Genomic DNA, 26237 nt, shown 5'->3' on the forward strand with positions numbered 1-26237 from the left:
CGTCTGCGAAAGTTATTTTTACGTACAGCTTGGGACAAAAGTTTACGGAACACCGGGGTGTCGCATTTCTCTGTTGGGGCGACACCCTAGCAGTAAACACGAGCAGACACACATACTGAGAGAAGAACAGAATAGCCGGTCACCCGTTTCTTATTCGATCTCTTCCTAATGTCTAATAGGGGACCGTTCCGATGAAGAAATGTGCCAGTGCTGTGTTCCGTAAACTTTTGCCCCAAGCTGTACGAGTCTGGAGCGTCCAGACGATACTCTTGGGTTGATACCAGCTGTTTCAACGGAGCACTGTTTGCTTCGCTTTCGTCGGCACTTGACAGTTATCTCGTGATTTACATCCGCTGGTTTGCTTCAAGGAGGAGTACTTACGTGAACGGACCCGCATTCGTAGATTGTATACTCCTTTTCAAATCCCGGATGAACATACCAGGTGCCATTGTCCCAACACAGCTTCTTCGAAAACCCTTCCGCGCCAAGTGAGAGAAAGGATAGCAGAAAATTAAAGCAAGTTCTGCTAAAATTTCCACACATTTTTAGTCCCCATTCGATATTAAAGATTACAAATAATAAAGCTAATCTACGGAACTTTTTGTTCATATCAGGATACAAGTTCATAGTAGCCCTGCGGCAACATGGAGCCTCCGGAAACAAGACCAACGCAGATGTGACTTGCCAGGCTGATGCAAATACGTTTCCTTGACCCACATCAATACGAATACTACACAAATACGCGATTTGTATGTCTGGGCGTGCGAATCTTCTTTCAGTACACACAAATTTTCCTTTCCTTACCTTTAACACGAGACATACAGCAGTTCTACGTGCGAACCTCACCAGTTATTGTTAGGGTATCGTTATGCGCACGTGATCCTTTGCAGCTTTGGTTCTTCACACACACATACCAACTCCGCGTTTACAGAAACGTATGAATGACAACGACATAGCATGCATGTTTCATGAGCCGTTGAAGGGAAGGAGAACTTTCCTTAGAGCAAGCAAACATTTGGCGAGAAGGATGAAACGCGTGCGACTGCTGTGCATGGTGGTTTGATCATGACAAAATTTTCATAGTTCAAATGCAAGTGAAATACGTATCTCATCATATTACACAACATATTTTGGGTTAGGTATCAAAGTGGCATGTACTCCTAAAATCTTCCTGAGAAATTGCTGTCCGACGGCAAGAAGTCGACACAATACGTCTTGTACTCAAAAAGCTTGCTAAAACGCAAGCGAGCTGGTGTTTAGAATACATATTATTAAAACCCCGAGTCTTGTACTGCTTGTACATTGAGTAGAAAACAGCTGCTCTGTCGTAAACACCAAACAAACATTACGAAAATGATGGAGCCACTCTTGCACTTGGGTAGCCAGTCCGACTTAGTCGCGACTAACATGCTTATTTTTTTTCTTTTTCTATCTGTCATCATTATCATCATCATCGTCATTCCTGGTTTCTCACGTGGATATCAACGCGGAAAAACACTCGCGGAGTTTGACCACCATAAATGACATGGCATGAACATTGTAGAGTCAGGTTAAGCATCTATTACGTCGTTTCTTTATTTTCCGTTGCTGTCTGGCTAACCGCTAGTGCTAGCGTGCCGGCCACCCACATACATTCTCTTATTCCTGACAGCAATAAAGAGTGGACGTCTGCGCTGTTCTATTTATTAACCGTTTCTACCAGCTATAATGATTTTCTCAGTTTCTTATTTTTTTCGTTTATGTTTGTCACCTGGCTGGTGGATCGTGTATAGATGCGGTCCTTGCTCTTTCATTTTTTCCCTGCCGTTACAGCTGCGACAGTCGCCGTGTATTTCGCAACGGCTGAAGATGAAAAGCGAACCAAATATCGAGCAACTATTGCTACGCTTCTATATCACTGCATATTTACCTTCGAAGCAAATCATGTTTACCTGGATGTTACATTGGCAACGCTGCTTGTACAGCCGATGTGTACCCACCCGAATGAGACACCTGTCGACATGGCGTGCTCTCTCGGAGACCTACGCGTTTTCAAGTTAACATGCTGTGCCATGGTTGCGAGTAATAGCAAATACACTACTTATCTTGCGAGCCACGATCTTGTTTACTAGCGCTTCCTATTGGTACAACGTGATTGGTTTCTCGAATGCGTAGGAGTCTCTGCTTACTTAGCTCTGTAAACGCGGGACCATGACCGACCTACGCTTGATACCCTTAACAAATATAATCGATACATAAATCTGAAAAAAAAAATCTAGTGGTGGTGCTAATGAAAGAGCTCGCTGTTGTCGGCCTCACAAAGGTGGGCAACGTCACGCGACTAACGCTCTGGGGAGAATGTGTGTCCTGGGCCGACTTCTAAGGGAACTGTGCCGACATATCTCTGACAGCCTCTGAGGAAATCCCAACGCTTACCACGCAGCCACGCCAGCTGGTACACAAAATACTGGTCTGGAGTATATAGCCCTAAGTCCTTATGTTCCATCGAGCATCCAACGCTTTCTTCTTTTCGTGAAGCTTTTACGTTCGAGCCAACAACCACGTGATAAGCAAAAGCTTGGAACCGAGGACTGGGAAGGCACGCATCGAAAGGATCTGTGGAATGTGTACTTGTTCTAGTTTTAGACGTTTGGACCCAAGAGGACGCGGGATTGAAATACCAGTGGCAGAGTAAAACAGTAACGTCAGTCCGGTCTGAAACGAAACACACACACACACGCAAAATCACAACAACAAAAAAAGACAACAGAAAAAGATGCACTAGACAAAAGGCATTTGTCGCACAGATACCTAACGAAAAAGAAGTTCTCTCTCCTTGAAATGCAAGGCTATGCAATAGCAAGCGAGCTATTTATTCTGTCTTCTTGGAGTATATGTTGTCGGTAGTATTCGAGCTCGCTTCTTGGGATCTCTTGTTGCTGTTCTTAATCTCGTAAGGGGGATAAACGGGAAGAACAAATGTCCCAAAGGATGGACACAGAGGCAAAAGGCATTATTCACTTGACTTACTTTGGCAAGGCTGCTCGATAGTGTGATAGTACGCGTGCGCTGGACATAACTTTTCGATTGCGGTGCCCCCTTCCGTATCCTCGAAGCACGTCCATCCGTCCCACGTCCGAGGACATAGTGAGGATCCTGACAGAAAGGATCAGCAACAGAGAGATATGTACTGCTTGCGACACACTTGTCCGTGGTCTCCGGTTCGTGGCGGACCGGTATGAACCGGAGCCCCTATCGGCAGTGTCGCGAATGAATGAGCTGTACCACAATCGGTTCGGAGGGAAGGTCAGCAGACAGTAAAGGCAGTGAAACCATTGTACGCAGACGACACCGGTAGGTGGCGCCGTGTGGTGCAAGGGTCGGTGCTCTCATCGGAAACTATTTTGGTATAGCTCCTTCACACGCGGCATAAGGGGTTGTTGTGTTACGAACTGGAGATTACAGACATGTATGTTACATGCAGTGCAGGCATAAATACATGAGAGACTGCGCATCGTCGACATTTATATACAAGTGTTTCGCTTTACGCATTGTCAGTGTACCTGGGTTCTTGCGAAGTGGTGTTGAAAGCATTCCTTTGCAGCATCTGCTTGCTTCTCTGCAACAACTCTTCCATTTATCAATGTAGCTTGGCTTCGCGAAAGTGTCCCCAATTGCTTGTGATACGTCGTCATCCTGGGGTTTGTAACATCCTTGTCTTGGTTCGCAGCTTTCGCACAAGTACTCGCCGCATACACTAAATGTGGAAGGAAAAGGAGCAATAGACAGGTGTAGCGGATGCCTGTGTGGCTTTTACATTACCAAGTATGGATAGCTCTGTGGTAAGTGCGGTTTACTTTGACTTGTCTCAAGAGTTATCCCTTTAACATAGGTTGGAGATGATAAAAGCAGAATTCTCCCTATAGCAAACGACGAAGTTTTCTGGGTCTGGCTGGAGGGGAGGTGCTTTATATTTATTAGAACAAAGAAAAAAAGAAAAGATCAGCCAAACTGTATGTTGGCTTTCTATTCCACAAGAAAACAAAAATAAAATAAAAGAATTAGGAAATAAAGGATAAACTACCAAGAGGTGAAAAAAGGATGGGACGGGATGGGTCTTGCTCATCTCACGATCTAGTCATTGCTCAATCATCAAGCTTTTACATCTACATGCACGAGGAATGTTAAATATGCGCAGACTCGTTCGCAAACATAGTGATTGCTTCTCGCGTATTCCATCAAGTCCTGAAAGCTGCTTGAAATCTACGTGAAATCATGTTAAGTGAAGTGATGTTCAGGTCGAGGCACTTACGACATCCGAGTTTCGTTGCGGAATGCAAATAAGGGGATGTAGGAATAACAGCGCGCACAAGTGACGTGGTCGAAGGTAACTGGATCAAGCTCCTCTCCGGTCTCAATCCGGCACGTCGTAGGGTAGGACACCTCAGCATCTGTCCTGCTATCGTCCGTTGCCCTGGTCAAAGGCGTCACTAAGACCTGTGAGGGAAACGGTGTAAACAGCGTGAGAACTCTGGAGATGCATACTGCATCAGAGAAACAGTCAAGTAGTTGCCGAGCTGAACATTAGATTTTGTAGCTGAGTATGCATGCACTAGTGCGCAATATATGCACTAGATGCACTGCACTGCGATCAACGGATGACAGTTGATGAAAATCACGAGCAGCGGTATCGAACTTATGCCCTCCGACTTCCGATCAGACACAGTTGATCATGCGAACATGCGCATGATGCGCGAGCATGCGAGATTGCTTCGCTTTGCCCAAGCGAACATAGCTGCTCGGGATCTGGAAAAAAAAGTTGCCACGAAATGACCACCCGAATTCGCCATTATGCTGCGAGGGTGATCTTTTTGGCATGAATTGTTGACACGGCATTACCCTCAGCTGTGGTTATCATCGCGACGTTTGTGTGGGTTTGAGGCAATTATGTAACTGTGTGTGCTGGCCGATATCACACGTATGCGATGCTGTTATCTCATTGATACACGCAAGGTGGACAGCATATCCAATAAATTTGCCATTAGACTCCGTGCATCCTCATTTGTTTTATCACAAATCTGAAAATGCCCCACTGAGCGAACGCGACCACCTTCGCGTGTATCAATGAGATAAAGGCATCGCATCCGTGCGGTATCGGCTCGCGTACACCTTTACATAATCGCCGCAAACCGAAACAAACATCACGATGATAACCACAGCTGAGGGCAATGCCGAGTTAACAGCTAATCGCAGGGCGGACACCACCGCTGCATAAGTGGGACAGTCGAAACACTATTTGCCGTTATTTCTCGTAAGAGCCGCTAGGGCTGCTCACTTTACGACTTTAGCTCCGCCAGTCGAAGTGGCGTTCCAGTTAACTCTGCTTCGAGCTGTATATTGGATACTGGCATACTCGGGAACCGCTCACACTTCCTCCTCTCCCTGTTTAACGGGGGAGGCGTGTCCTTTCCAGTATCCCGCTTTTGGTGGTTTTGGGCGCTGGGATGAAATGAGCATTTAGGGGATACGGGCACTGCCACCGGCGTACCCAGATCACACGAAAGCCGGAAGAAATGAGCTTTTGGTTGGTTTGGGACGTCGGTGGAAATTGCCGTGAAAAATAAATCGTCTTCCTTGTTTTTCTTCTTCTTCTTCTTCTTTTTCCTTCCCCTCATTTTTTCAACAACAATTATATTCTGACGTTGAAAGTAAGAAGGCCAGCGTTTTAATCACTAAAAACAATTCATCTTCGTGTGTTTTAGAATGAAAGAAAGGACTTCTGTATTTTTCATGGAGCATTAACAATAACCGCACGCACTACGACATGACATGCTGTCGTGCAGCGCTAATGGAGCAATGCTAAGTCAGCTCCTGGAAGGTGCCTTCTGCAAAATGGCCTCTCCTGATGGAATCAATTCCTCATTGAGTGTTTGAATTTCAAGACAACAACAACAACAACAACAAAACACTGGTAGGTCACTTTGGAGATACAACATAAATGGGGGGGGGGAGGGGATACGTTTATTAAGAAAAAAAAAACATAGTGAGAACGGCTGTTTTGCATGCCACACCTCAATGTTTTAAATGAATCGAACCCCACCAGAGACAAGACGGAGAACAGAGGACATCGAAGAGGTCGATGCATGTTGAAGTTGACGCCAAGCCTCTTTTTGCGCGGCCGTGTTATTTGCACCCAGGAAGAGTTGTTTTTAGATGACGAGAGCGTGCACCAACATCACGTCCATTACAACCTGAAAAGTACGAAACGCAATTAGTCGAAGAAGCTTCACGGAGTAACAAATTGAGCGACACATTCCACGGACGATAATGTCATGTTTTCTGCTGTGACTTAAACTGATCAAGCTCTATTAAAGAGATCGTAAGGCCTGTAAGCGGAGATAGGACGAAGAACAGAATTAGAGATTAGTTACTTTAACACCACAAAAATATGAAATTATCATCATCATCAATAACTTGTAAATAATAAATGCATAGGAACCCTTACCCTTAACGGGATTAAGAATGACTCTCGCATCGGTCCTATACCTTACTATCTATCTTCCGAAATCCTGTTCGCAATATCACTTGCTGCACCCAATTAAAAAAAAAAAGGCTATTAAATTAACAATAAGGGTATTAGCATATGCTGTGGTGCTTTCGATGCATGCACTTTATAGAACAATGGCGGAAATACAATAATAGAGAACCAACATTGTTACGCAAATAATTGCCCGAATACCGCAGGCTGAAATGAGATAAACCAATTAGGCTAACGAGCAGCACGTGATAATTCAGCCACCATTTTCCTCACACGACTCTCATTTGCCTTGCTCCACACGGATGACGGTGAGCAAATCCAGCATATCTCAATAGTATACTCTCAATAGTCTCGATAGTCTCAATGACCCTAGTATACATGCGGCCCGAAACATGTGTTACTGGCATACGTGCTGTCCCTGCACGATAACGTAAGATAGCACCTATAGAGCTTTGAACTCTTCACAGCTTTGGTTTCGCGTTTTCCACACTTCCATGATTAGCGAGTTATGTTTGACTCTCATAACTTTTTTCTTCTCCACTAGTACTTGGTGACATTCTTAATGCCACCACAGCGCCTGTTCAACAGATACAACACGTTAGGTCGGTGCCTACAGGACCAAAGAAGGGCCATGGTTACGTGTCAAGCGGTAATATAGATCATATAATTGCTGTGTCCATGCAAACTTCCGTGCATATCCCCAGTAGAACGATTATTTTTGTTCCCCTGATTATTTAACCGGCGCGTAGGGTCATTGCCAGTCAGGGTCATTGCAGGTCAATAATTCTTACTGGATTCATGTTCGAAAATTCACGTAAAGATTCTCTCATTTTTGGTGTACAACATACCACACCGCATTCTGTTGCCAACAACAGTACTAAAGCTCACGATATGTCACAGAAAATACGCCCGCGTTTTTTCGGTTGGCACTGTAAAAACAAGTCGGCTTCTAGGTTAAGTTGGTGTTACGTTAGATAGGATGGCATATACGCAAGTTAGCTGGTGGACAGGCAAGTACGGGGGTGTTAAGCTAGGTTAGTTCGGGGTCGCTCAATTACGTTACGTCTAGTAAAGTGAGCTTCGCCTAACGCTTTCGTGTCTGAGGTGAAGTAGACTTGACATTGATTTGAGAATCTTGTAAAGCACAGTTTACGTAAGGTGAAACAACCTTGATAGACGGGAAAACCCGAGACAGGGAGGAAAGAAGACGGTTTTTCCGCCTATCATCATGTAACAGTACGTCCTTGCCCTTTTGCCAAAACAGCTTTGCTGTTTACAGTCCTGTAAAGTAAGTTTCGCCTAACGCTTCCGTGCGCGAAGTGAAGCAGCCTTGCTGTTGATTTGAGAATCTTATAAAGTATGACAATGATATAATGGCTAGGAAGTTCGGCTGGAAGGATGGATAGTTTCGGGGTTTTTACATTATGTATACATTATGCATTGTAAAGTATGCTTCATCTAACGCATGCGTGCGTAAGGTGAAGCAAATCTACTGTTTACATAACAATCCTGTAAAGTGTATTTCTCCTAACGCTTTGGGGCGTGCAACTTTGCTGTTAATATGATAGTCCTCAATGACGTGCTTCACCTTATGTTGCTCTGCATGAGGTGAAGCCGGCTTGCTTTTGATGCCGATTATCTCGTAAATCCCGTTTCAGTTAACGCACGTACGCGTTAGGCAAATCCCACTTGCAAAATGACGGCATAATCCAAAAGAACGCCACGACGAACGCTCACAGTAACAAAATGCCACCATCGATTAGCCGAAGCGATTCCATACTTTCCAGTTCATTCTCTCCTTCCAGCAGAGCATAGTGGATGTAAAAGACCTTCACCATAAACCCATCCCTCTAGCATCCTTTTTTCTCCCACAAGCATCGCATAAAAGTGGGATAAAACGGCGCTTTCATGAAGGATCGAGGAGCGTGTACTTACAACAAAAGGACTAAAATATATAAGGTACTTATTCTTCTATGCGTGCAAGTGGCTTTCACCTGCTCCCGTTTTCTAAACACCACTTTTGGGATATTCCGATGCTGTCTTGGAAACACCTGCTGACAAGTTGTATCAACGGATTTGAGATGGAAGCAGTACCACGAGCGGGCGTGCTCTGGGCGTACGGTCGACATTCAATTTCAGGATTTGTATAGGTAATGCATGCACCTTAACGTATAGTGCTGAAGTTGTTAAGAAAAAATGCGACGCGGTGCGGTCATACTTTGCAGTGCTGTCTTTGCCATAGGCGCACGAAGGCGAAGTACATGATGGACTACCGGCAGGAGTAAGAGGTGACGGCTTCCGATGATGGGCTCGAACAGCTGTATGAGAAAAGCTGTGGCACCGTTCTCGGGTTGCTGGAGCCTGTTCCACGTTGGGATGCTGTTCTGCAGGATGTTCTTAGCATCCTCCAATGTTTATATAATACCATCTTATGCAAGTACGCGACAGAAGTATGTTTTCCACTTTTCCTCACTGGGCTGAGTGCGTCGTAATTTTATTTTGTGACAGAGGTACACGCATACAGGATTCGTATCTGCATCAAATATACCTTGATTTAGGAACGAGGACGCGTAACGAGATAACAGATGATTTCGTCGGGAACATCTGCCACTTATCTCTTTCTTCTGAACAGGTTCCGAAAGGACAACAAAAAATGTGGGTTGTTTTGGCATTTACATTATGCAGCGTTCTTTAAAGTGTTCAGCGTTAGACACCCTGTGCATATCACTGTTCAATAACCTTTTTTTTTTTTTTTTCGTTGCTACTTCTAAGCTATGACGCGACAGAAACAGGCATCTATGCCTACAACTCACTTAGGGCATTCTATAACCTTCTGTTGACCCAATCCATTATCGATTTGTATGAAGTTCTTCTCGTTCGTCAAATTAACGTTGCGAGAACACAGTGGTTAAGTCGAGATTACGGTATCCTTATCTCCCTGTGACATATTTGAAACAAACAAGCGGTGCGTCCTACCGTTATTGGACTTCACCGCAACGCTCAGTCTTCATCGAGTTCACTTGGAGATCGATGGTGACGTGACACACATCACGATTCCCAATCTGCTCGTGGTTAAAGATATTGGAAGCACGTCTTCATCCTTTGCCGCAGACGCTGTCACCGAAAAGCGAGAGCGAAATAAAAGAAAACGTCATTTTAACGATTCCCCGGACGCAAGGTTAGGGGGGCAATATATTTACTCTTGACCGCAGCTTAACGAGCGCTACACTCTAGAAAAAAAAATCTAAATGTGTAAAAAAATGTTATTTCGGGACTACATGCGTTAGTACAACCGTTAGTTCCTTTTGGTACTAAATGCGCGTAAGTTTATACGAAGTCTAAGGACTATTTGCAGTGCTAGGGAGTAACCCTCAACGTCAGGGGTCTCAAAATGGGGAGTATTTGCAATCTAGGGGACTAGAAGCTGTAATCCAATTTGTTCCTTTTAGTTCGAAGGCAGTACCAGGCAATCTGCTCTACACTCTTTAAGGGACGGTCTCGTACAGCCGGGGCGATTCCGAAACTTAGCCAAAACAACCTTCACGAGTACAGTACACATACAACCGTCACAGTTTTATTCGGAATAACCATGTCGTTTTCGAGGAATTTGTCGAAATTTGCAGGTAATCGCAGACGTCGAAACCCGCGCTTCTCTCATGCATACGTCACGCATAACGTCTGCCTGGGGGTACGTCGTCGTTGTCATGGTAATTGTAACTTGCAGAAGCACCTTGGGTTGAGTCATCCCCTTTGCTCCCGAAATGGGGACACTGATGCATATATCTCCACGAGCGGAGACTGTAGTCCGAGCATTGACTGTGGGGTCCCCGACAATGTGGCGCATAATCGGATACGCGGAAGCTAAGTTGCGTTATTTTATACTTTTTTCAGGAGTATTTAATGCGGTTTTTGAATAAACACGCACTCCTTCTCCATGTACGCCGTGAGCGACACTCAATTTCGAAACATGATCGGTGTGCAACGAGGAGTGTAATGGAAGCGCGCGTAATATATTTTTGGTCGGAGCTGTAATGTGACCACGCGCGCCGATGGCCGGCGACTTCAGATTTGTGATTGTGGGTGGGGTTGTCCCGCGACTTTTAACTTGTCTCTGAGGATTAACGTAGTTGTTCTAAGCCACCATGTTTGCCACTTCTTAGAATGTGCGTTTTTCACCTGATAACTGAAAGAAAATGTACGAGAGTTACCGCGGTCGCCAGTAATCTCTGAAAGTCGTCTGTTCACGCCGATGCACTGGCGCGCGCAAAAGCAGACCATTTATGTATCCTATCACGGACTTTCCCGCAGGGCGACGTGGCCGTTCCTATTGTTGTCAACACAGAATGCGGCATGCTCTGCAGCTCTTTATCAATTTAATTCGGTTATTTAATAACTGTGGCGTGTTTTGTCGGGTAAATTCGCAGTATTCCATTTTCAACAAAGGGCAATCAAATAGTACACTTTATGAGTGGGGCAGGGGGTATGAGACCGTCCCTTTAAAAATGAGGTGTGTGTGTGGGGGGGGGGGTAATGGCAGGATCAGCTCACGTTGTTGGCCACACAGAAGTGGGCGTCGTCACGACTATAGCAAAAAAGAAAAAAAAAGAAACTGGAGGCGTACGCTTTTTCTGTGACAATTATGCACAGCATAAATGTCACAAAAAAAAAAGGCGTACGCCAGCCGTTTTCAACAAATCAGTGCAGATAACGATATCATTCGAGATGATGGTTGGCTATAGGAGCGCGCTATGCGGCGAAGTTCATTTTTAAGAGTGCACCGCAAACACGCTTTATTTGTCGTTAGAGAGTTTTAGTGCACCGCACGCTATCGCCTTTGCGTACGTAAGCGATAGCGTTGGTGGTTCCGCGGACGCTCAAAACGTAAAAAGAGCTCCGCGCAGTGCTATCCCTTATGCTATCTCCATGGTATCCCTTACGTACGCAAAGGCGATAGCGTACGTTACAGATAGCGTTGGTGATTCCGCGCACTGCGCGAAGCTCTCTCTCTCTGTTATCGGCGTGCGCAGAACCATCAACGCTATCTCTTACGCACGCAAATGCGATAGCGTACGATGTACTGAAACTCTCCATTGTCTTTTCATGGCTTCATTACTAATTATCACGCGTTGTAAGCACACAGATTTCACCTTGCGCAACGCAGTACTGCATCGAACGAACGCAGAAACACAAGTTCAGGGAAAGCGATCCCTCCACGCACTGGGGGGAGGAGGAGTGCAATAGTTGTGCTTAGGCATACAAAAAAGTTAGGCAGTGTTGACATCAAAGTAGGATTATCATGCAACAGGAATGTGACGCAGTGAAATGCTAACGAAGGACGACGGAATGATAGGTAGGAAAGGGAGATTAAGAGCCGTAAATGAACGTGGTTGAGCGGGCGAGTTAGGAGTTGGTAATTAGAGTAGATTAGAGGCTAGTTAGCAATTATTCAGCAATATTACAAGACCCTCATTGATTGGATTATTTGGTACCTGGACGTTATCTGCACAAGAAAAACACGAAAATGTCCGGGCGCGTTGGCAAGCTTTTTTTGTGTGTGTGTTTTCGAGCATACGTTGTACATATACAGATATAACAATTTGACAATGAAAACACGCGGTTGCTTTCTGCGTCTTACTGTACTATTTCTAAGAAATGTGTCTGGAACACCATCAGTTCCGTAAGTTCCCCGGAAAAGGTGCCAATGTTGTATGTACATATCTATCGCGGTATTGTACAAACAAAATAAATTGCGTCTCGCAAAAATGAAAGGGATAATTTAGTTAGAGGCAATCATGAATGTCCGTACATAATTGAAACGTTTCCTTCTAATTCGATATACGTAAATAAACATTAATAAAGACTGCACAAAAAGGTAATCAAAAAAGGCTTACACACGCCATCGGGTTATAGGCCAGGAAGCGCAAGAGATAAAACGGACGCACGTGTCAGGCTTCATTATCTTCAGCATGAGGTCCGGCATGAGGCTCATGTCTGCCACCTGTTAACTAATTAATGCAGAGCGCCCTTTTTGTGTGTGTCTGTGTGGTCGGTGAGATTCAACCTCAGGCGTCGCTTTTTTTCTATCCGGCTAATATCTGATGGGTCATTTTGTAATTTATCATTTGCGTTGTGGAAACATCAGTTCCCTCAACCCCGGGGCGTCAGCACGTCCGTTCCGCGCACGAAGGAACAAGCAGCACCACATATTCAATCCAACAACATAAGTTTATTCACCTCAGTGAAGGCAGGCGAACGGTTCGAACAACAGCCGCGCAACAACAATAAGCCTCAGTTTTCCCTTCCGCACCGTGCCCCACGTTGGGCGCCAGTCGTGGAAACCTTAGTTCTTACAACTTCGGGGCGTCAGCCCGTCCGTTCCGCGCGCGAAGGAACAAGCAGCACAACAGGTTCAAACAAACAACATGGTTTATTACCTCCCTGGTAAGAGCAAAACAGAAGCCTCGAATCTAGCAGGAGGACCTGCTTAAGTACCAAAAACACCGCCCCCGTGACAGCCGCAGCCGATCTTATCAGATCTTGATCGTGAGGACGCCAAGCGGCGCTCCATACAAGATGCCATATCGTACTAAGCAAGATGACTGAACTCGAGTGCAGACTGATAGGATAAAACATTTGGATCAGTCGCAGTTTTGAGCCGAGCGGAAGTCGCGTTCCAACGAAACCAGAGCCAGAAATTAACAGGAATCGAACCTCCAGTGCTCCATGTGATACTTCATATGTTCTAAGAACAAAGAAGTACACTCGGGAGCAATTACAGTTTCTAGTTCCGTAGATTGCAAATACGTTTAGTCCCTTCAACGTGAAATTTACTCCCCATGACTGCAAATACTCCCTAAACATCGCACACCAGCTCCAGTGGCATAGTCGTTAGGATGATCGCTTTCCACGCAGAGACTGGGAGGCGACACTGGTTCGAATCCTGTCACCGGTTGTGCTGTCTGAGGTTTTTCCCTGGAGGCTTTCCACAGTTCCCTCTGAAGTCGGCCCAGGACGCACACTAACCCTCCTGTCACCCACTCCTTCCTGCTGTCCTCTCTCCATCTGTCCACGTCTGTACGCCGCTCATAGCCACATTTGCTTCGCGCCGCTAACATGGAATAAAAAAAAAAGAATATCGCACAAGCTTCAGTTCGTTTATTCCCGGAAGTAACCAATACTTGTAGCAAAGCATCTAGTCCACGAAAATATTTTTTCTGTTGATGTTTATGTTGACGAAAAAAATAATAGGTTTTCTGTTGTCTGTGAGGCCCATCCCACACACATCCTTCTAGAGTAGAAGTGCCCCTGTTACACGTCACATGCATTCTGGGCCTGTGGAACATCATAGCTAACTCATAAGCAACCCTTCCAGACGTGGTTTTGATTTTCTTCCTCTCGTTGTTACTATGGCATAACCAGAGGTCTGACGAAGGATACCCAGGCACGCAATGGGATGCAGGAGACAACGTCAATAAGTAACACATGTTAATTAATCTTGTATTGATTACATTGACACTGCCCTAAGGCTTATCGCAGAGCAACCGTAAAGCAAAATGTGATTACTGAGTATCTCTCTTTGTTAGCCGGCTCGCGACGTTCCAGTATGATATACCTGCAGGCTATTTGATAACACTAATGAACTGTATGCACTGAAGATATGGCTCGTGTTGGTCTGGTTTGTCTTGTTTTGGTGGAAGAAGGAAAGGGGTGTGTGAGCTGGTAGGTTGTATGCCACCTTTAGACTGTGTAATAGAGGGTTGCTATCTGACATCTTATTGCGATCATTGACTAATCGTCATTGATAAAGAGAAACATGGTACATTCAACGCGACCAGCAGTTTAATAATCGTAGTGATACAGAAAGAAAAATTGGCAGATAGGATGCAAGGTAGCGTGGCATCGAATTAAAGGGGCACTCACATGCAAAAACAAGTTCACTTTAAACTATGTTACACGATATGTTAATTTCGCACTTGCTGTCATAATTAAAAACTCAGTTACTAAGCTACAATCAGAATTATACCAGACTCACTACTTGCTTCGGCACTAAGCAGCGCACGTCGCTTTAGCTCATGTATCTGTATACATCAGGCGCTTTTAGTTCATGGTGCGCGTGCACGCGCGTGCCCTGATTCGCACGCTTCGTTTCAGACTCACGCGAAGCAGGGGAACTCTCGCGACTTCAGATCGCGTCCACTCTGCCACCCGGTATGAGTTGCTGTCTTTTTCCTTTGAATGCAAACATTCCTATACGCCACTCTGTTTATTCAGTAACGTCGGTAAATGTACGAAACGGGGGTGTCATCGGGAAGAAAAATCGGGCGACGAAATGGGCCTCGACTGTGTACCATGTCAGCGGAAGTATTAAATCTTCCGGTGTGTTTGCTTCTGCAGTGAACGCTCACTTGCAGCACATGACGTATAGCCCTCCGAGAGATTATATTGGAAAGTCCCTATAGATATAGCGGGTCTAATGCGATACGAAAACACGGCTTCGTGGCAAAGAGGTACATCGATACTTTCTGTAGTTTATTTGGGTTTCTTGTTAGGACTCGAAAAGCGATACGCGACATTCGACAGCTTCTCTCCGAAGGGCTCCCAAATAAATTTCTCTATATATGTATAGTTGGGGACACGGTCAGCTAAAATCGCCTCTACGTACTTCGCCGTCCCATATTACCTCTGTTGCGCTTGAAAGTGTTTTGTCAATGTATTTGAAGGTGGACCACGTACTGCGCGTGTTTATTACTCGAAAGAAAGAAGTCTTGCAACACATGGAGACTTCAGACGAGATAAACCAAGGTGTCCCCCACAGTACAAGAATTCGAGTGCAGTATAGTCCGTCGACTTGACAGCGTGTATTCTTAAACCACCACTTGTTTAACAATAATTACAACGCTACAATTACAATATACAACACTAAACACGTGATGACAACCGTACTTTTTCGTGTTATCATCGGCTTCGCTGATTCGGCGGAGCTCTGCCAGTCGCAGTTTCACGGTGAAGCATCAGGGAGGTACCCGGGTTCGAATCCCGGTGCCGGCTGTGCTGTCTGGGGTTTTTCCTGGGTTTTCCTCAGACGCTTTCAGACATATGTCGGCACAGTTCCCTTCGAAGTCGAGCGCTCAACGCCCAACCTCGTGTCTTCGTGCACTGCTAACCATGGGGGATATCCTGCGACATACCCACAAGATATTCCGTAGCAGACGACAGAAAAAGACGCTGACGGTGTCATCTGGTAAGCGTCGTCTGTTAAGTGTGCGGTACGCCGCTCCCTATGTTCCGTCATCGTGTGAATGCTCAACATAACACGGGGCGAAACTTCTGTTCCGTGAGCAGTTTTTGCTTTTTCTTCCACTAGAATATTCCGTGGGGATATCGCTGTGAACACATGGAAAAGTGCGAAACTTTCTCCTAGCGGAATGAAAGATGCTGTTAGCTTGACAACAAAACAAAAGGAACAGGATCCAATCGTTGTGTCTATCGTGATTTATGCGCGAACGAAACCGCGGTTTGCGGCCTTCCCTCTTCTCTCCTCCTCAAGAGGCGCAGTAATGCCCATTGGTCTATCATTGGTTTCCTCAAACGCTTTGTCCAATCATCTCGGGGATCAATGACAGGCCGCTCCTGCGACTACGGCTGGATCCAGTCGGCCCAGGACGCACATTCCCCCAGGGCGTCAGTCGTGACGTTGCCCACATACGTGAGGCCGACAACGGCAAGCCCTATCGCCATCACCACCACCACCACCACGGTGAAGCATCGTTAAGGAGTTTCATGGTTAAGCTTCACACATTCTTGCACTGTGTAAAAGAAAACGACTATCCGAAGTCGCAAACATTAAAGCGACGTAAGTGCGGAACGCTATTTATAACACGGCATCACATCCAGATCCCCGTCCCAACTCAAAGAAACACATCCAGATAGGCGTCCAGGGTTGAAGAAATTGGTTTTTCATTTCTGCTCATTTTGATCTCACGGCGCATTACTTCATTTTGCGTCGTACTTGGATCTTTTTCTGGTAACTTACCTCGGAGATACAGAACGTAAACACCGGCTCGCAGAAAAATCCAATAACATCTTCCGTGGAACCGAATCAAGGGGAATCTTCGTAACGTCTTCAGCAGCGAAAGGCCAGAGCTAAATCTTGTGCCAACCAATGCCTCCCTGTCGCAACCCTACTTCGCTGAAAGGAATGGCGGCGCTGAGTGGTAGAAGTAAACAGAAAACTGCAGCAGGAAGATGAATGACAGTACTCATGCGCAAGGAAAGATCTAGCATGACATGGCACGGAAGGCAGTCATTGAAAGGCGCGCCGTACAATGTTGATATGTAAAATCTGCAAGGTATAATGTTTAGGTAGGTACGAGGTGACATAGTTATGTTCATATTTATCCGTTAACATTTTTACAGATATTCAGCATGTGTAGCCTAAGCGCTACGGGCTTGTTGGCCACACCAGTCAGCTACAAGAAAATAGGAACTTGTCAAAATAAAGCTGTACACAAACAAACAAACCTGTCAGAAACTGCAGAAACCCACTACGTGTGTCAAACTTGTACAAAGAGAAACTTATTGCTTGCTAAGAAATAGAAATACATTGTATGGAACTGTCATATTAGACTTTCAGAAGGAATTGTTTAATATGTTTCAAAACTCTTCTGGGACTGGAAGTTTTTAAGTCCTTTGAGATATTAGATATGCGGGGAACATAAATGTTTTTTTGATATTTACCATATTTGGTGTATATTCGGGGTTCTGTGTAGAATGGTAAAGAACTTCCTCGTGGTCTTTTACGAAAAAAACAACACTATGAGATATCGCTCGTTCTACATGTTTTCTTTCTTTCCTTTTATTCTGTGGAGAGTGAGTGGGGGAGAGGTGAATGTATAAGTACCGATAGAGTAGAAAAAATGGCGACATGCTTGGGGCGACATGCTGGTGGGGATGCATCACAACGAAACCTTGAGCCCAATATGACGAAAAGGACGCACTCAAGGCTGGTCTCAGCCCTTGCGTCTCTCTGTGTGTGTCCTTTTCGTCCTCAGGTTTAAGGTTTTCTGTTGTGATGTATATACGTACTGGACAGACTTCGGAAAGAACATCGCGGGGAAATGTGCCATTCTTTCTTTCTTTCTTTATTTATTTACCCTCAAGTCACATGGAATTACAGAGGGGAGTGGATATAACACAGAAGCAAATGAAAAAGTACAAAGTTACACATCAAATACGTCGTGGAGTAAAGAGCGGAACCTTGTTGAGTCCCGGACCACTGCGATGGTCGCAGGTAAGTCATTCCAGTCACTAGCTGTCTCGGGAACGAATGAGTTCTGGAAGTGATCAGTTCGACTAAAGGGAATGAGGACTTTTTCAGGGTGATCCAAGTACCTAGATATACGGTGTGGAGGAGAAAAAAGAGAATACCTGGGAAGAGTGTCATTACAATAGATTTTATGAAATAGGAACAGACAAGAGATTTTACGGCGTTGAGAAAGAGGTGGTAGAGAGGCACGACATTTGAGCTCGCTGACGCTGGAATGACGTGACTAATTTGAAAAAATGAAGCGAACAGTCCTGTTCTGTACAGATTCTAATTTCCGAATGAGGTGATCCTGGTAAGGATCCCAAATAGACGCTGCGTATTCAATTTTAGAGTAAACTAGTGCAGTGTACAGTTGAACCTTTAGTTCGATAGGTGCTTTGGGGTAGTTACGTTTGATGAAGCCTAGCATCTGGTTAGATTTCGAGTATACATAATTAATGTGAAGCTCCCATGTCAGGTTGTTAGTTATATTAACACCCAAATATTTATATGGACTTACAGTGTCAAGTAGGATATTATCTCGAGCATAAGTGTTGAGCGTATGATTAGTGCGACATAGTGACATGTGTTTGCACTTGTTAGTTACACATTGTGCACTCATCTCACCGTTGCTTGCAATTCAGCTGGGCTCTCCCGATAAAGCTTATTGCAGCCAGTACTTGAGGCGTTCGGCGGGTACAGGAGTTCGGCGAAACTTTGCGTCGCAAATGATACCTGTCGCGCTACGCGACTAAAGGCAGTGGTAGTGCATCTTGTATTTGTGTGCCGCGAGCCTGACAAACATGGGCACACGGCATCCAACACTAATGTGAACATTCGGCGAAGAAAGGAGTGGGTGCGCCTGTGTCATTTGAAGCTAATGCGTTTCCTGTATCTATCGATTTGCAGTGGGGCGTTACTTAACTCGTTTGAAAAGAGAGCCAGGAGAACGCATTTCAACCGTGCGCGAGCGTTTTTTTTTTTTTTTTTTTTAAGTGTGTGGATCATATTCCCCATTGTGGTGTCATTGTTGGAATAATACATGAGGGGCGGAACGAGGGAATTCAATATCTTCCGTTTTTTTTTCTATAATCAGACTCAAACTCAGAGCTTACGCCATCTAGTGGTCCAATTATTCATTGCATATGACTATGGTTACGTTGCTGACATTTGATATTACCAAAGCTATTGCGTGCCTACACACACAGAAGAACAAATTTTTTGTGCTTTCATTTTTAATTAATCCTGAAACGCGCCAGCAATGGGGGAGACTCTCACCCCCGGCGATGAAACTCCCCAGTCATCATCATCACTATCGTCATCGTCACCATCGTCGTCGTCACCATCGTCGTCGTCGTCGTCATCGTCGTCATCATCGTCGTGGTCATCATCGTCATCGTGGTCATCGTCGTCGTCGTCATCAAAAGCTGTTCGTTACCACGTCGATCGCGAGCGCAAGGAGTACAGCGCTTTTTCACGTCAGGGGGCCACGTGCTTTGGAGCGATGGAGGCGATTGGAGTATAGGTGCTGACCTGCTGGCCAGATCAACCGCGTGGCTCAGTGGTTAGCGTGCTAGCCATGTGACGTCGAAACCGGGAGAGGTACCCGGGTTTGAATCCCGTTGCCTGCTGTGCTGTCCGGGTTTTTCTTCCTGAGCTTTCCTCAGACGCTTTCAGACATTTGTCGGCATAGTTTCCGTAGAAGTCGGCCTAGGACGCACATTCCCCTTGGGCGCAGGTCGTGACGTTGCCCACCTCTTTGAGGCGGACAACGGCGAGCCCTTTCACCACCACCACCACCACAACCACCACCACCACCACCACCACTGCTTTGCGACGCAGATAAGCCGACCGTTGGCGAAGGCGTGCGGTTTTAGTTCATTTGCACAGCGAAATTTGGCGATTAATATTCCACAACACGCTCTCTTTTCATCTCCCAACGCTCTGCCCTCAAAGCTCTCTTCACCTTTCTGGATACCATAGCACTTCGATCCCTATTGTGAAGGGGCTCATTATTTCATTCCCCGCATCACCACCAGCAATTGGGGGGGGGGGGCGATATGTTTATTAAGAAAGAAAGGAAAATGGGGAAGAAAAAAGGAGAAAAGGGGAAAGAAAAGAAAGACAGGAAGGAAAGAAAGGAAAAGAAGAAAAGCAATGGGGTAAATTATCGCCCCTGGCGATGAAACTCCCCAGTCATCATCATCTAATAAAGTTGTTGTTGTTTTTCCGCTATCTCGTTTTTGCCCGAAGTTTCCTAATTAAATTACTAATTATTAATCTTCTTAGGTAATTAGTCATGTTTTATTTATATACTCTCTTCGAGAGGATGTCCGCCTGGCGGTATAACTCAACTGCAGAAACGACATCTATGCCGCTCTCATGGCTATTTATTTAAAAAAAACACTATAAAGGATTAAAAAATAATAAAAAGAACGCCCGGTATAATGAGCTGCAAGATTAATAACCCAATTATGCACCGCAAATAAGACAGATCCGATTCACATAGCTTCCAACAATGGTGCTCTCGTTCGGCACATGCGAACATGCCGCTAGTTACATAGCTATTCTTGCTCACACAAAAACTCCACATTTTCGTTTCCGTGTGTGCTTCTTGCTCACTACTATCTAAGAAAAAAGGGTATGTAAAGGTGGTAACCTCTATAGTGACCACCTAGGTCAACATAGCGTCTGATAAAAGGGTGTAAAAGGGTGGCAAAAGCAGTTATCATATATCGAAAGTGCTACAAAAAGGCGTACGCTCCCTCACCCAGGGTGTCGGAGCGAACCGAAAACCGAAAAAAACCGCTATTTTGGTGCGAACCGGAACGGAATTGAAATCGTACACGTTTTTTTTCGCTCAGGAGGGAAAGCGAAAAATATATTTAACGGTTTTCGGTCCAAGAAAAAACTTCGCCGGTTTGGACTACGGATAGGCGAATGAAACAGACGTCGTGTGCTCTGAAGTCATGTCATGGATACTATACGAGGGTTAGGGTTACGGTGGAATGTATGTCGGTATACTGTATACGGTACGGTGTATACGGTATAATGTATGTCGGTATGACCCTTAGGCTCCCTTCGTAATGGTTTATCATCCAACCATTCAACACGTAAAGAAGAGGTACACAAAGGATAAATAATTGAAAAACAATCTATCAAAACGAGAAACATGCACGCACTTAACACTGAATAGCAGAGAAACACTCTAAACGGCGCATCTGCCAACGTGTAAACAACAGACACATGCAGGAAAATAATATTGAAACAAACATTACAAATTTAATAAATTGAGATGAAAGTAATCTATCTTTTAAACTATCATAAAATCATCCTTTCGACCTAGTCTAGTCGCAAAAAAAGTCGGCGCAGACGCGACGGTGGCGCTGCCCTGGCGGGGGTGCCTGAGTCCGGACCACCCCGTATACTACTAACCGTAGGTAGCAGGTAGAACTTCGCAACCTTTTAGACACAATATATGCGACAACTAACGCCTCGTAAAAAGTGTAAATTGCTCAACCCTTCTAAGAGTGTAATGGGCTGCACGCGTTGCAGCCGCCACCCAATGGGTCGACGGAAGCGCCGGAATGGCTCGCCCGACTTTGCCAGAATGTTTTACGTAACACTTGATCCGTAGCTCTTTCAGAGAAGGCCGCACAGAAAACGTCGTGGAAAGAGAACTAAGAAACGTTACGACATGCAAGTTTTTAGTACCACTTTCATAACGTGATCATACTTTGGGTTCCTAAGTACGTCCTGAAGTCAGCTGCGATAATAGCTAAACACATAGAATATAATCCAGTTCCTCATAGTGATGATGACATCTCGCGCTGTAAGAGAATATTTTGATCCTAGCTCTCCTGGAGATTCTAACTAACACCTGAAAACGACGACGACGACAGCAGCAGCAACAAAAAATACACGATACTAATATTATGGGGACTGCATCAGAACAAACTATATGCGCACTTGCATAACACGATCAATATATCGGCGTAATTATCATTAACGATAAACCTTTTGGCAGCATGTTTGTAAGAAACGGTTACTCCACGATCGAGTGCGAAAAAAAAAACAAAAACAAAAAAACTCCATGACACGTCACAGCCTTGCCTAAAGTATTTTAGAGTGTCTGTTTTCTATTCCCGTTAGTCCCCAGGTGCTTTGCGCCCATGACAGTGAAACAAAAAGCGAAGCGAAGTTCACCATAGTAAACAGCTTTTATTTTCGCTTGCCAGAAACGCTAAAGTAGCTTAAGTGTCAAAGTTTGAGGGTCACACGACATGGATGTAAATGATGACTCCCTCGTCTGAACAAGAGAGGCTATGCTTTTCTGTTTTTTTTTTCTTTTAATTTTTTATCTTTTTATTGTCATCACGTATCTAACGATGCTTTGATGTTGCGTGCATCGTGGGCGTAACTTGTTATCGTGCACTAAAAATGTCGGTGTTTCTCACGTTGAAGAGCGTGGACAGCTAATTTCATTTACGCAGTTATCGCGTTGTTCGTGCTGCTATACACGCTCACGTTTAACTAAAAAAGTTCCATGTTTACATGCAAAAGCTGTTCCGACAATGGCGCCACCGCAAAGCGGGATGCGTAGTTTCGAATAATAAATCAGCCTGCAGCGTTCCGTCAAATTTTCCGTCTCCTACCACTGGCTGTGCTGCGTGAGGTTTTCCCCGAGTTTTATTCCGAAGATTTTCCAAGACGAATGTCGGCGCAGTTCCCCCTGAAGTCAGTACTTGATGTATCCGAAGTCGGGTCTCTCGGTTACTGTTTAAATGGCAAAAAGACGGTTGGAAAACAGTGGGGAGCTTCAGCTGAGAAGTGTTCAAGTTAAGCCAATATAGTCGAGACAATTCTAATGTCCATATTGCGGACAAAACATATCAGGGACGGTTCCAGAGCAGCGTTTTTGACGGAAGGGGGGGGGGGCATTCATTGTCGAAGCGCGTAATTGGGGAGAGGAAGAAACTAATACGTAACCTACACTCTACAAACAGAACTTCATCGCATAGCCCGCTGAAGTTCAACCATTGCACAGAATGATAGCCGCGGGGCGTACCCTTCTCGGGACACTTAACATAACTGCATAAGTATCCCGAAGAGGCGTACGCCCCCGTTTTCAACCAATTAACACTGATAAAAGTGTCATTCTGCACAAGGGATGGCCTTCAGCGTGCTATGCGATGAAGTTCTGTTTTTAGTGTGCAGCGTTTTCTTTCTTTCTTTTTTGAAGGGGGCGATCGCGCAACCGCCCCGCCCCCTTGGATCCGTCACTGAAACATGCCAGGTTTGCTGATCTCTACATTCAGCGTTTACGGTACTCGTACAGAGGGTATTTAAGTTTTAGCAACATCGAAAAGTCACTCTACTCTACGCCGTGAACTTCGCTGTACTTCGCTCTCTACTCATGCTCTACTTCGTAAACGTAATATAATTTGCAGTATAATCTGTTTATCTTACGTTGTCTTATGTAACGCTGTAGGAAGAGCAGTCTTTTATTGACACTCCCGGGGGCTCTTACAGTGAAGGGCATCTGTGAATCTGAAAGATAGGCTCTATAGGAATGCGAGTCTTCGGAAAAAGAAAAGGGAAAAACCAGGGGGAAGAAGGTTTCTTTCCGTGTTTCTCCTCGCCGTCGGAAAGGAATTGCCCAAAATTTTCACTGCCGTAAAATAGAAATATAATGTTCCGGTAAAATATAATGCTTAAATGAACCAAAATAGGCAACAAAACATCTCTTGCCCCTTTTGAGTTAAACCAAACCAAAGCTGTTCCACTTTTTATTTATAGGGTGAAGGCTGAAGAGGCGGCAGAAATGATGTCCCGTCCTCAATGGTATAAAGGCGCAACGGATAGTTAGTTTACCTTCATGTTTCTTTTTGTTGTCCTTGTTTCTTTATCGATTCCACCTGAAACAAAAAATTGAGAAAGCCTAGTTATTTCAGCGAGTCAAAATTGCGAGTTGAAATTATTACCGTGAACTTATTATTATTATTAAAGATTACCGTTTGCTACTTCTGTTCCGGTCTTACGCTATACCTAAACTTATTACATTTGATATGTGATAAAGAAATAAAATTCATATATGTATTTACATTTTACAATGACTTGTTCTCTAATGTTCCGTCATAAATCTAAATCAAAGTCGCACAAGAATGAAAAACCAGTTTTCCCGAAATCTTTCGAAGAAAAAAAAATATAAAAATATTTGTTTTTAGCCGTGCACAATTTCCGGAAATTTCGCATCGCTACTCTCGCATACAAACAAATTGAGATGCTACCGAGGAACACGAGAAAGAGACAAAAAAAAAAAAAAAGAAACCTTAAAGTAATGAAACACGGAACCTTCTTCGAATCCTCCAAACTCGATGTGCAAGTGTTTTTTTTTTTCTTCTTCTGATTTTGACAGCGTCTGTTTTTCTCTTCCTGCTGTAGTTACACCGCATTACATCAATAACAGGGCGCTGCACGCTGCGCACCTGATAGCAGTGCCCCCAAGTAAGCGTTTCCGTGTTTAGAAAGCAAAAGAAAAATCAATTTTCGCCGAGAGCTTCCGGAGACAATTTCCTTGCTACACGCTCCACATCCAGCTCAAGGCGAGCAGATGTGGGATGCAAATGTGCACGCAGAAAGGTAGAGATCAAAATTGTTCTGTTCATTCAAACGAGAATGTGTGATAGGGATGCAATATAAGAGATGGTTCATAGTCTGTTCCAGACGCTGAAGAATATTACATCTCGTTGCCTGAACAAACACGAAAATGCGTCGCCGACCTTCTCCTATTACGACATGATTATTCTCTCGTAGGTAGAAAGAAGAAGAAGAAGATAGGAAGCGATATACACAACACAATTGATGCTACTGAAGTGATCATAGCAGAACGAAAGATCCTGGGATCTGCAAGCAAATTGGCTGCCGTTGCCGTTCCGCGCTCCAAGGATAATCCGAAGGTTGACAATGTCAACGTATTGCGTCGAACTACAGATAAAACATGGAATATGGAAATATTGCCGTATTCTACAAAGCCAGGCAGCGGCGGGAAAGCTTTTCCAACGACGGCCGTATTGCGATATTTCATGTCCTTAGGCACCTTGAGGCTTGTATTGTGTTTCCCTCAGAATACAGTTACTTCGTCGCGGGGGGAATGTTGAACGAACTCGAGCAACACACGTGCAGCACCTCTTGGCGAACAGGATCTCCTCGGGATTTGCTTCTTTATACAAGGTTGACCTACACTCTTAAAAATGAACTTCACCGCATAGCACGCCCCTAGCCAACCAAAGTCTCGAATGATACCGTCATCTGCCCTGATTTGTTGAAAACGGGAGGCGTTCGCCTTTTTTGTGACACTTATGCTGTTCATAATTGTCACAGAAAAGGCGTACGCCTCCCGTTTTCAAGGAATCAGGGCAGATAACGATATCATTCGAGATTATGGTTGGCTAGGAGCGTGCTATACGGTGAAGTTCATTTCTAAGAGTGTAGAGTTACGCTTTCGAGCACCACTTTCCTTCACGCAACAAACGACGACTGTCCTGTATACAGGCTACGGCTCAATGTACCGTATACAGCGCACGTCTTCTCTTCAAACTGCATGGGGAAGCGTGACTCTCGAACTGCAGTGAAAATACGTTGACCACTCGAAGGATTTTAGAGGCGAGCCTGTCTCGTCTTGACTCCTTCACCTTCGACATCGCGAGACCCGTTAGGTCCTCAGTCGTCCGACAGGGCGCTGAGGGCACTTGAAGATTTTCTACGTACAACGGGGCTTATGGACATTCTATGACTTGCGAAGTGTGTGCTGTATGTGATTCTTCTTGTTGTTTGACATTTTACACTCACTCATTTTGAATCTTTTGAACTACATGTTGCACTCCGTCACTTTAACCCGTTCACCTTTTTGTACACTATTAAAAATGATCTTCACCACATAGCACGCTCCTAGCCAACCATCATCCCGAATGACAACGTTCTCGCCCTCTGATTTGTTGAAAACGGGAGGAGGAGCCTATTTTGTTGCCATTATGCACGGCACAGAATAGGCTCCGCCTTATTCCATTTTCAACAAATCAGGGGCGAGACCGTTGTTGGATGATGGTTAGCTAGGAGCGTGCTATGTGGTGAAGTTCATTTTTAAGAGTGTGTATTCACGGTGTGTAGGCGTCCTGGGGTAGCCAGTCCGACTTTGTCGCTATCCACATCCTCCTTTTTTTTCTTTCTTTCTGTATCACATCACCAGTTACTTTCTATCAAGATAGTGCTGGGAACTAACCCACTCCCTCTGGAGTGCGCTGAGTCGGAAACGCTGTGCAATCTATAGTCTTCTTTTGTTTTTGTTTTTTTACTTCTTAGATTCAATATTAGGAGCTCGGGCCTGACAGCGGGGCAAATCGGCAATGCCAACAT

The 26237-nt window shown here is 44.8% G+C and overlaps 2 protein-coding genes across 3 annotated transcripts in view; one reads left to right on the forward strand and one right to left on the reverse strand.

Annotated features, from left to right (window-relative positions):
* LOC135366159 (uncharacterized) overlaps window positions 1-26237 on the forward strand; it is a 208976-nt gene that overhangs the window by 88653 nt on the left and 94086 nt on the right. Inside the window, exon 2 of one of the 2 annotated variants that reach the window (XM_064598816.1) lies at window positions 3710-3821. The exons of the other annotated variant lie outside the window; for it this stretch is intronic. Within the exon in view, the coding sequence (XP_064454886.1) occupies window positions 3807-3821 (15 nt within the window). The 5' untranslated portion in view covers window positions 3710-3806. The remainder of the gene's footprint in view (window positions 1-3709; window positions 3822-26237) is intronic. 2 annotated transcript variants of the gene reach the window in all.
* LOC135366158 (calcitonin gene-related peptide type 1 receptor-like) overlaps window positions 1-26237 on the reverse strand; it is a 146172-nt gene that overhangs the window by 19157 nt on the left and 100778 nt on the right. Inside the window, exons 3-7 of the mRNA XM_064598815.1 lie at window positions 6080-6230; window positions 4292-4476; window positions 3543-3736; window positions 3010-3135; window positions 382-476 (exon numbers count right to left, since the gene is read on the reverse strand). Coding sequence (XP_064454885.1) covers window positions 382-476; window positions 3010-3135; window positions 3543-3736; window positions 4292-4476; window positions 6080-6124 — 645 coding nt within the window. The 5' untranslated portion in view covers window positions 6125-6230. The remainder of the gene's footprint in view (window positions 1-381; window positions 477-3009; window positions 3136-3542; window positions 3737-4291; window positions 4477-6079; window positions 6231-26237) is intronic.

Source organism: Ornithodoros turicata, chromosome 8 (genome assembly GCF_037126465.1).
Source record: "Ornithodoros turicata isolate Travis chromosome 8, ASM3712646v1, whole genome shotgun sequence".
In the NCBI taxonomy this organism is placed as follows: domain Eukaryota; kingdom Metazoa; phylum Arthropoda; class Arachnida; order Ixodida; family Argasidae; genus Ornithodoros; species Ornithodoros turicata.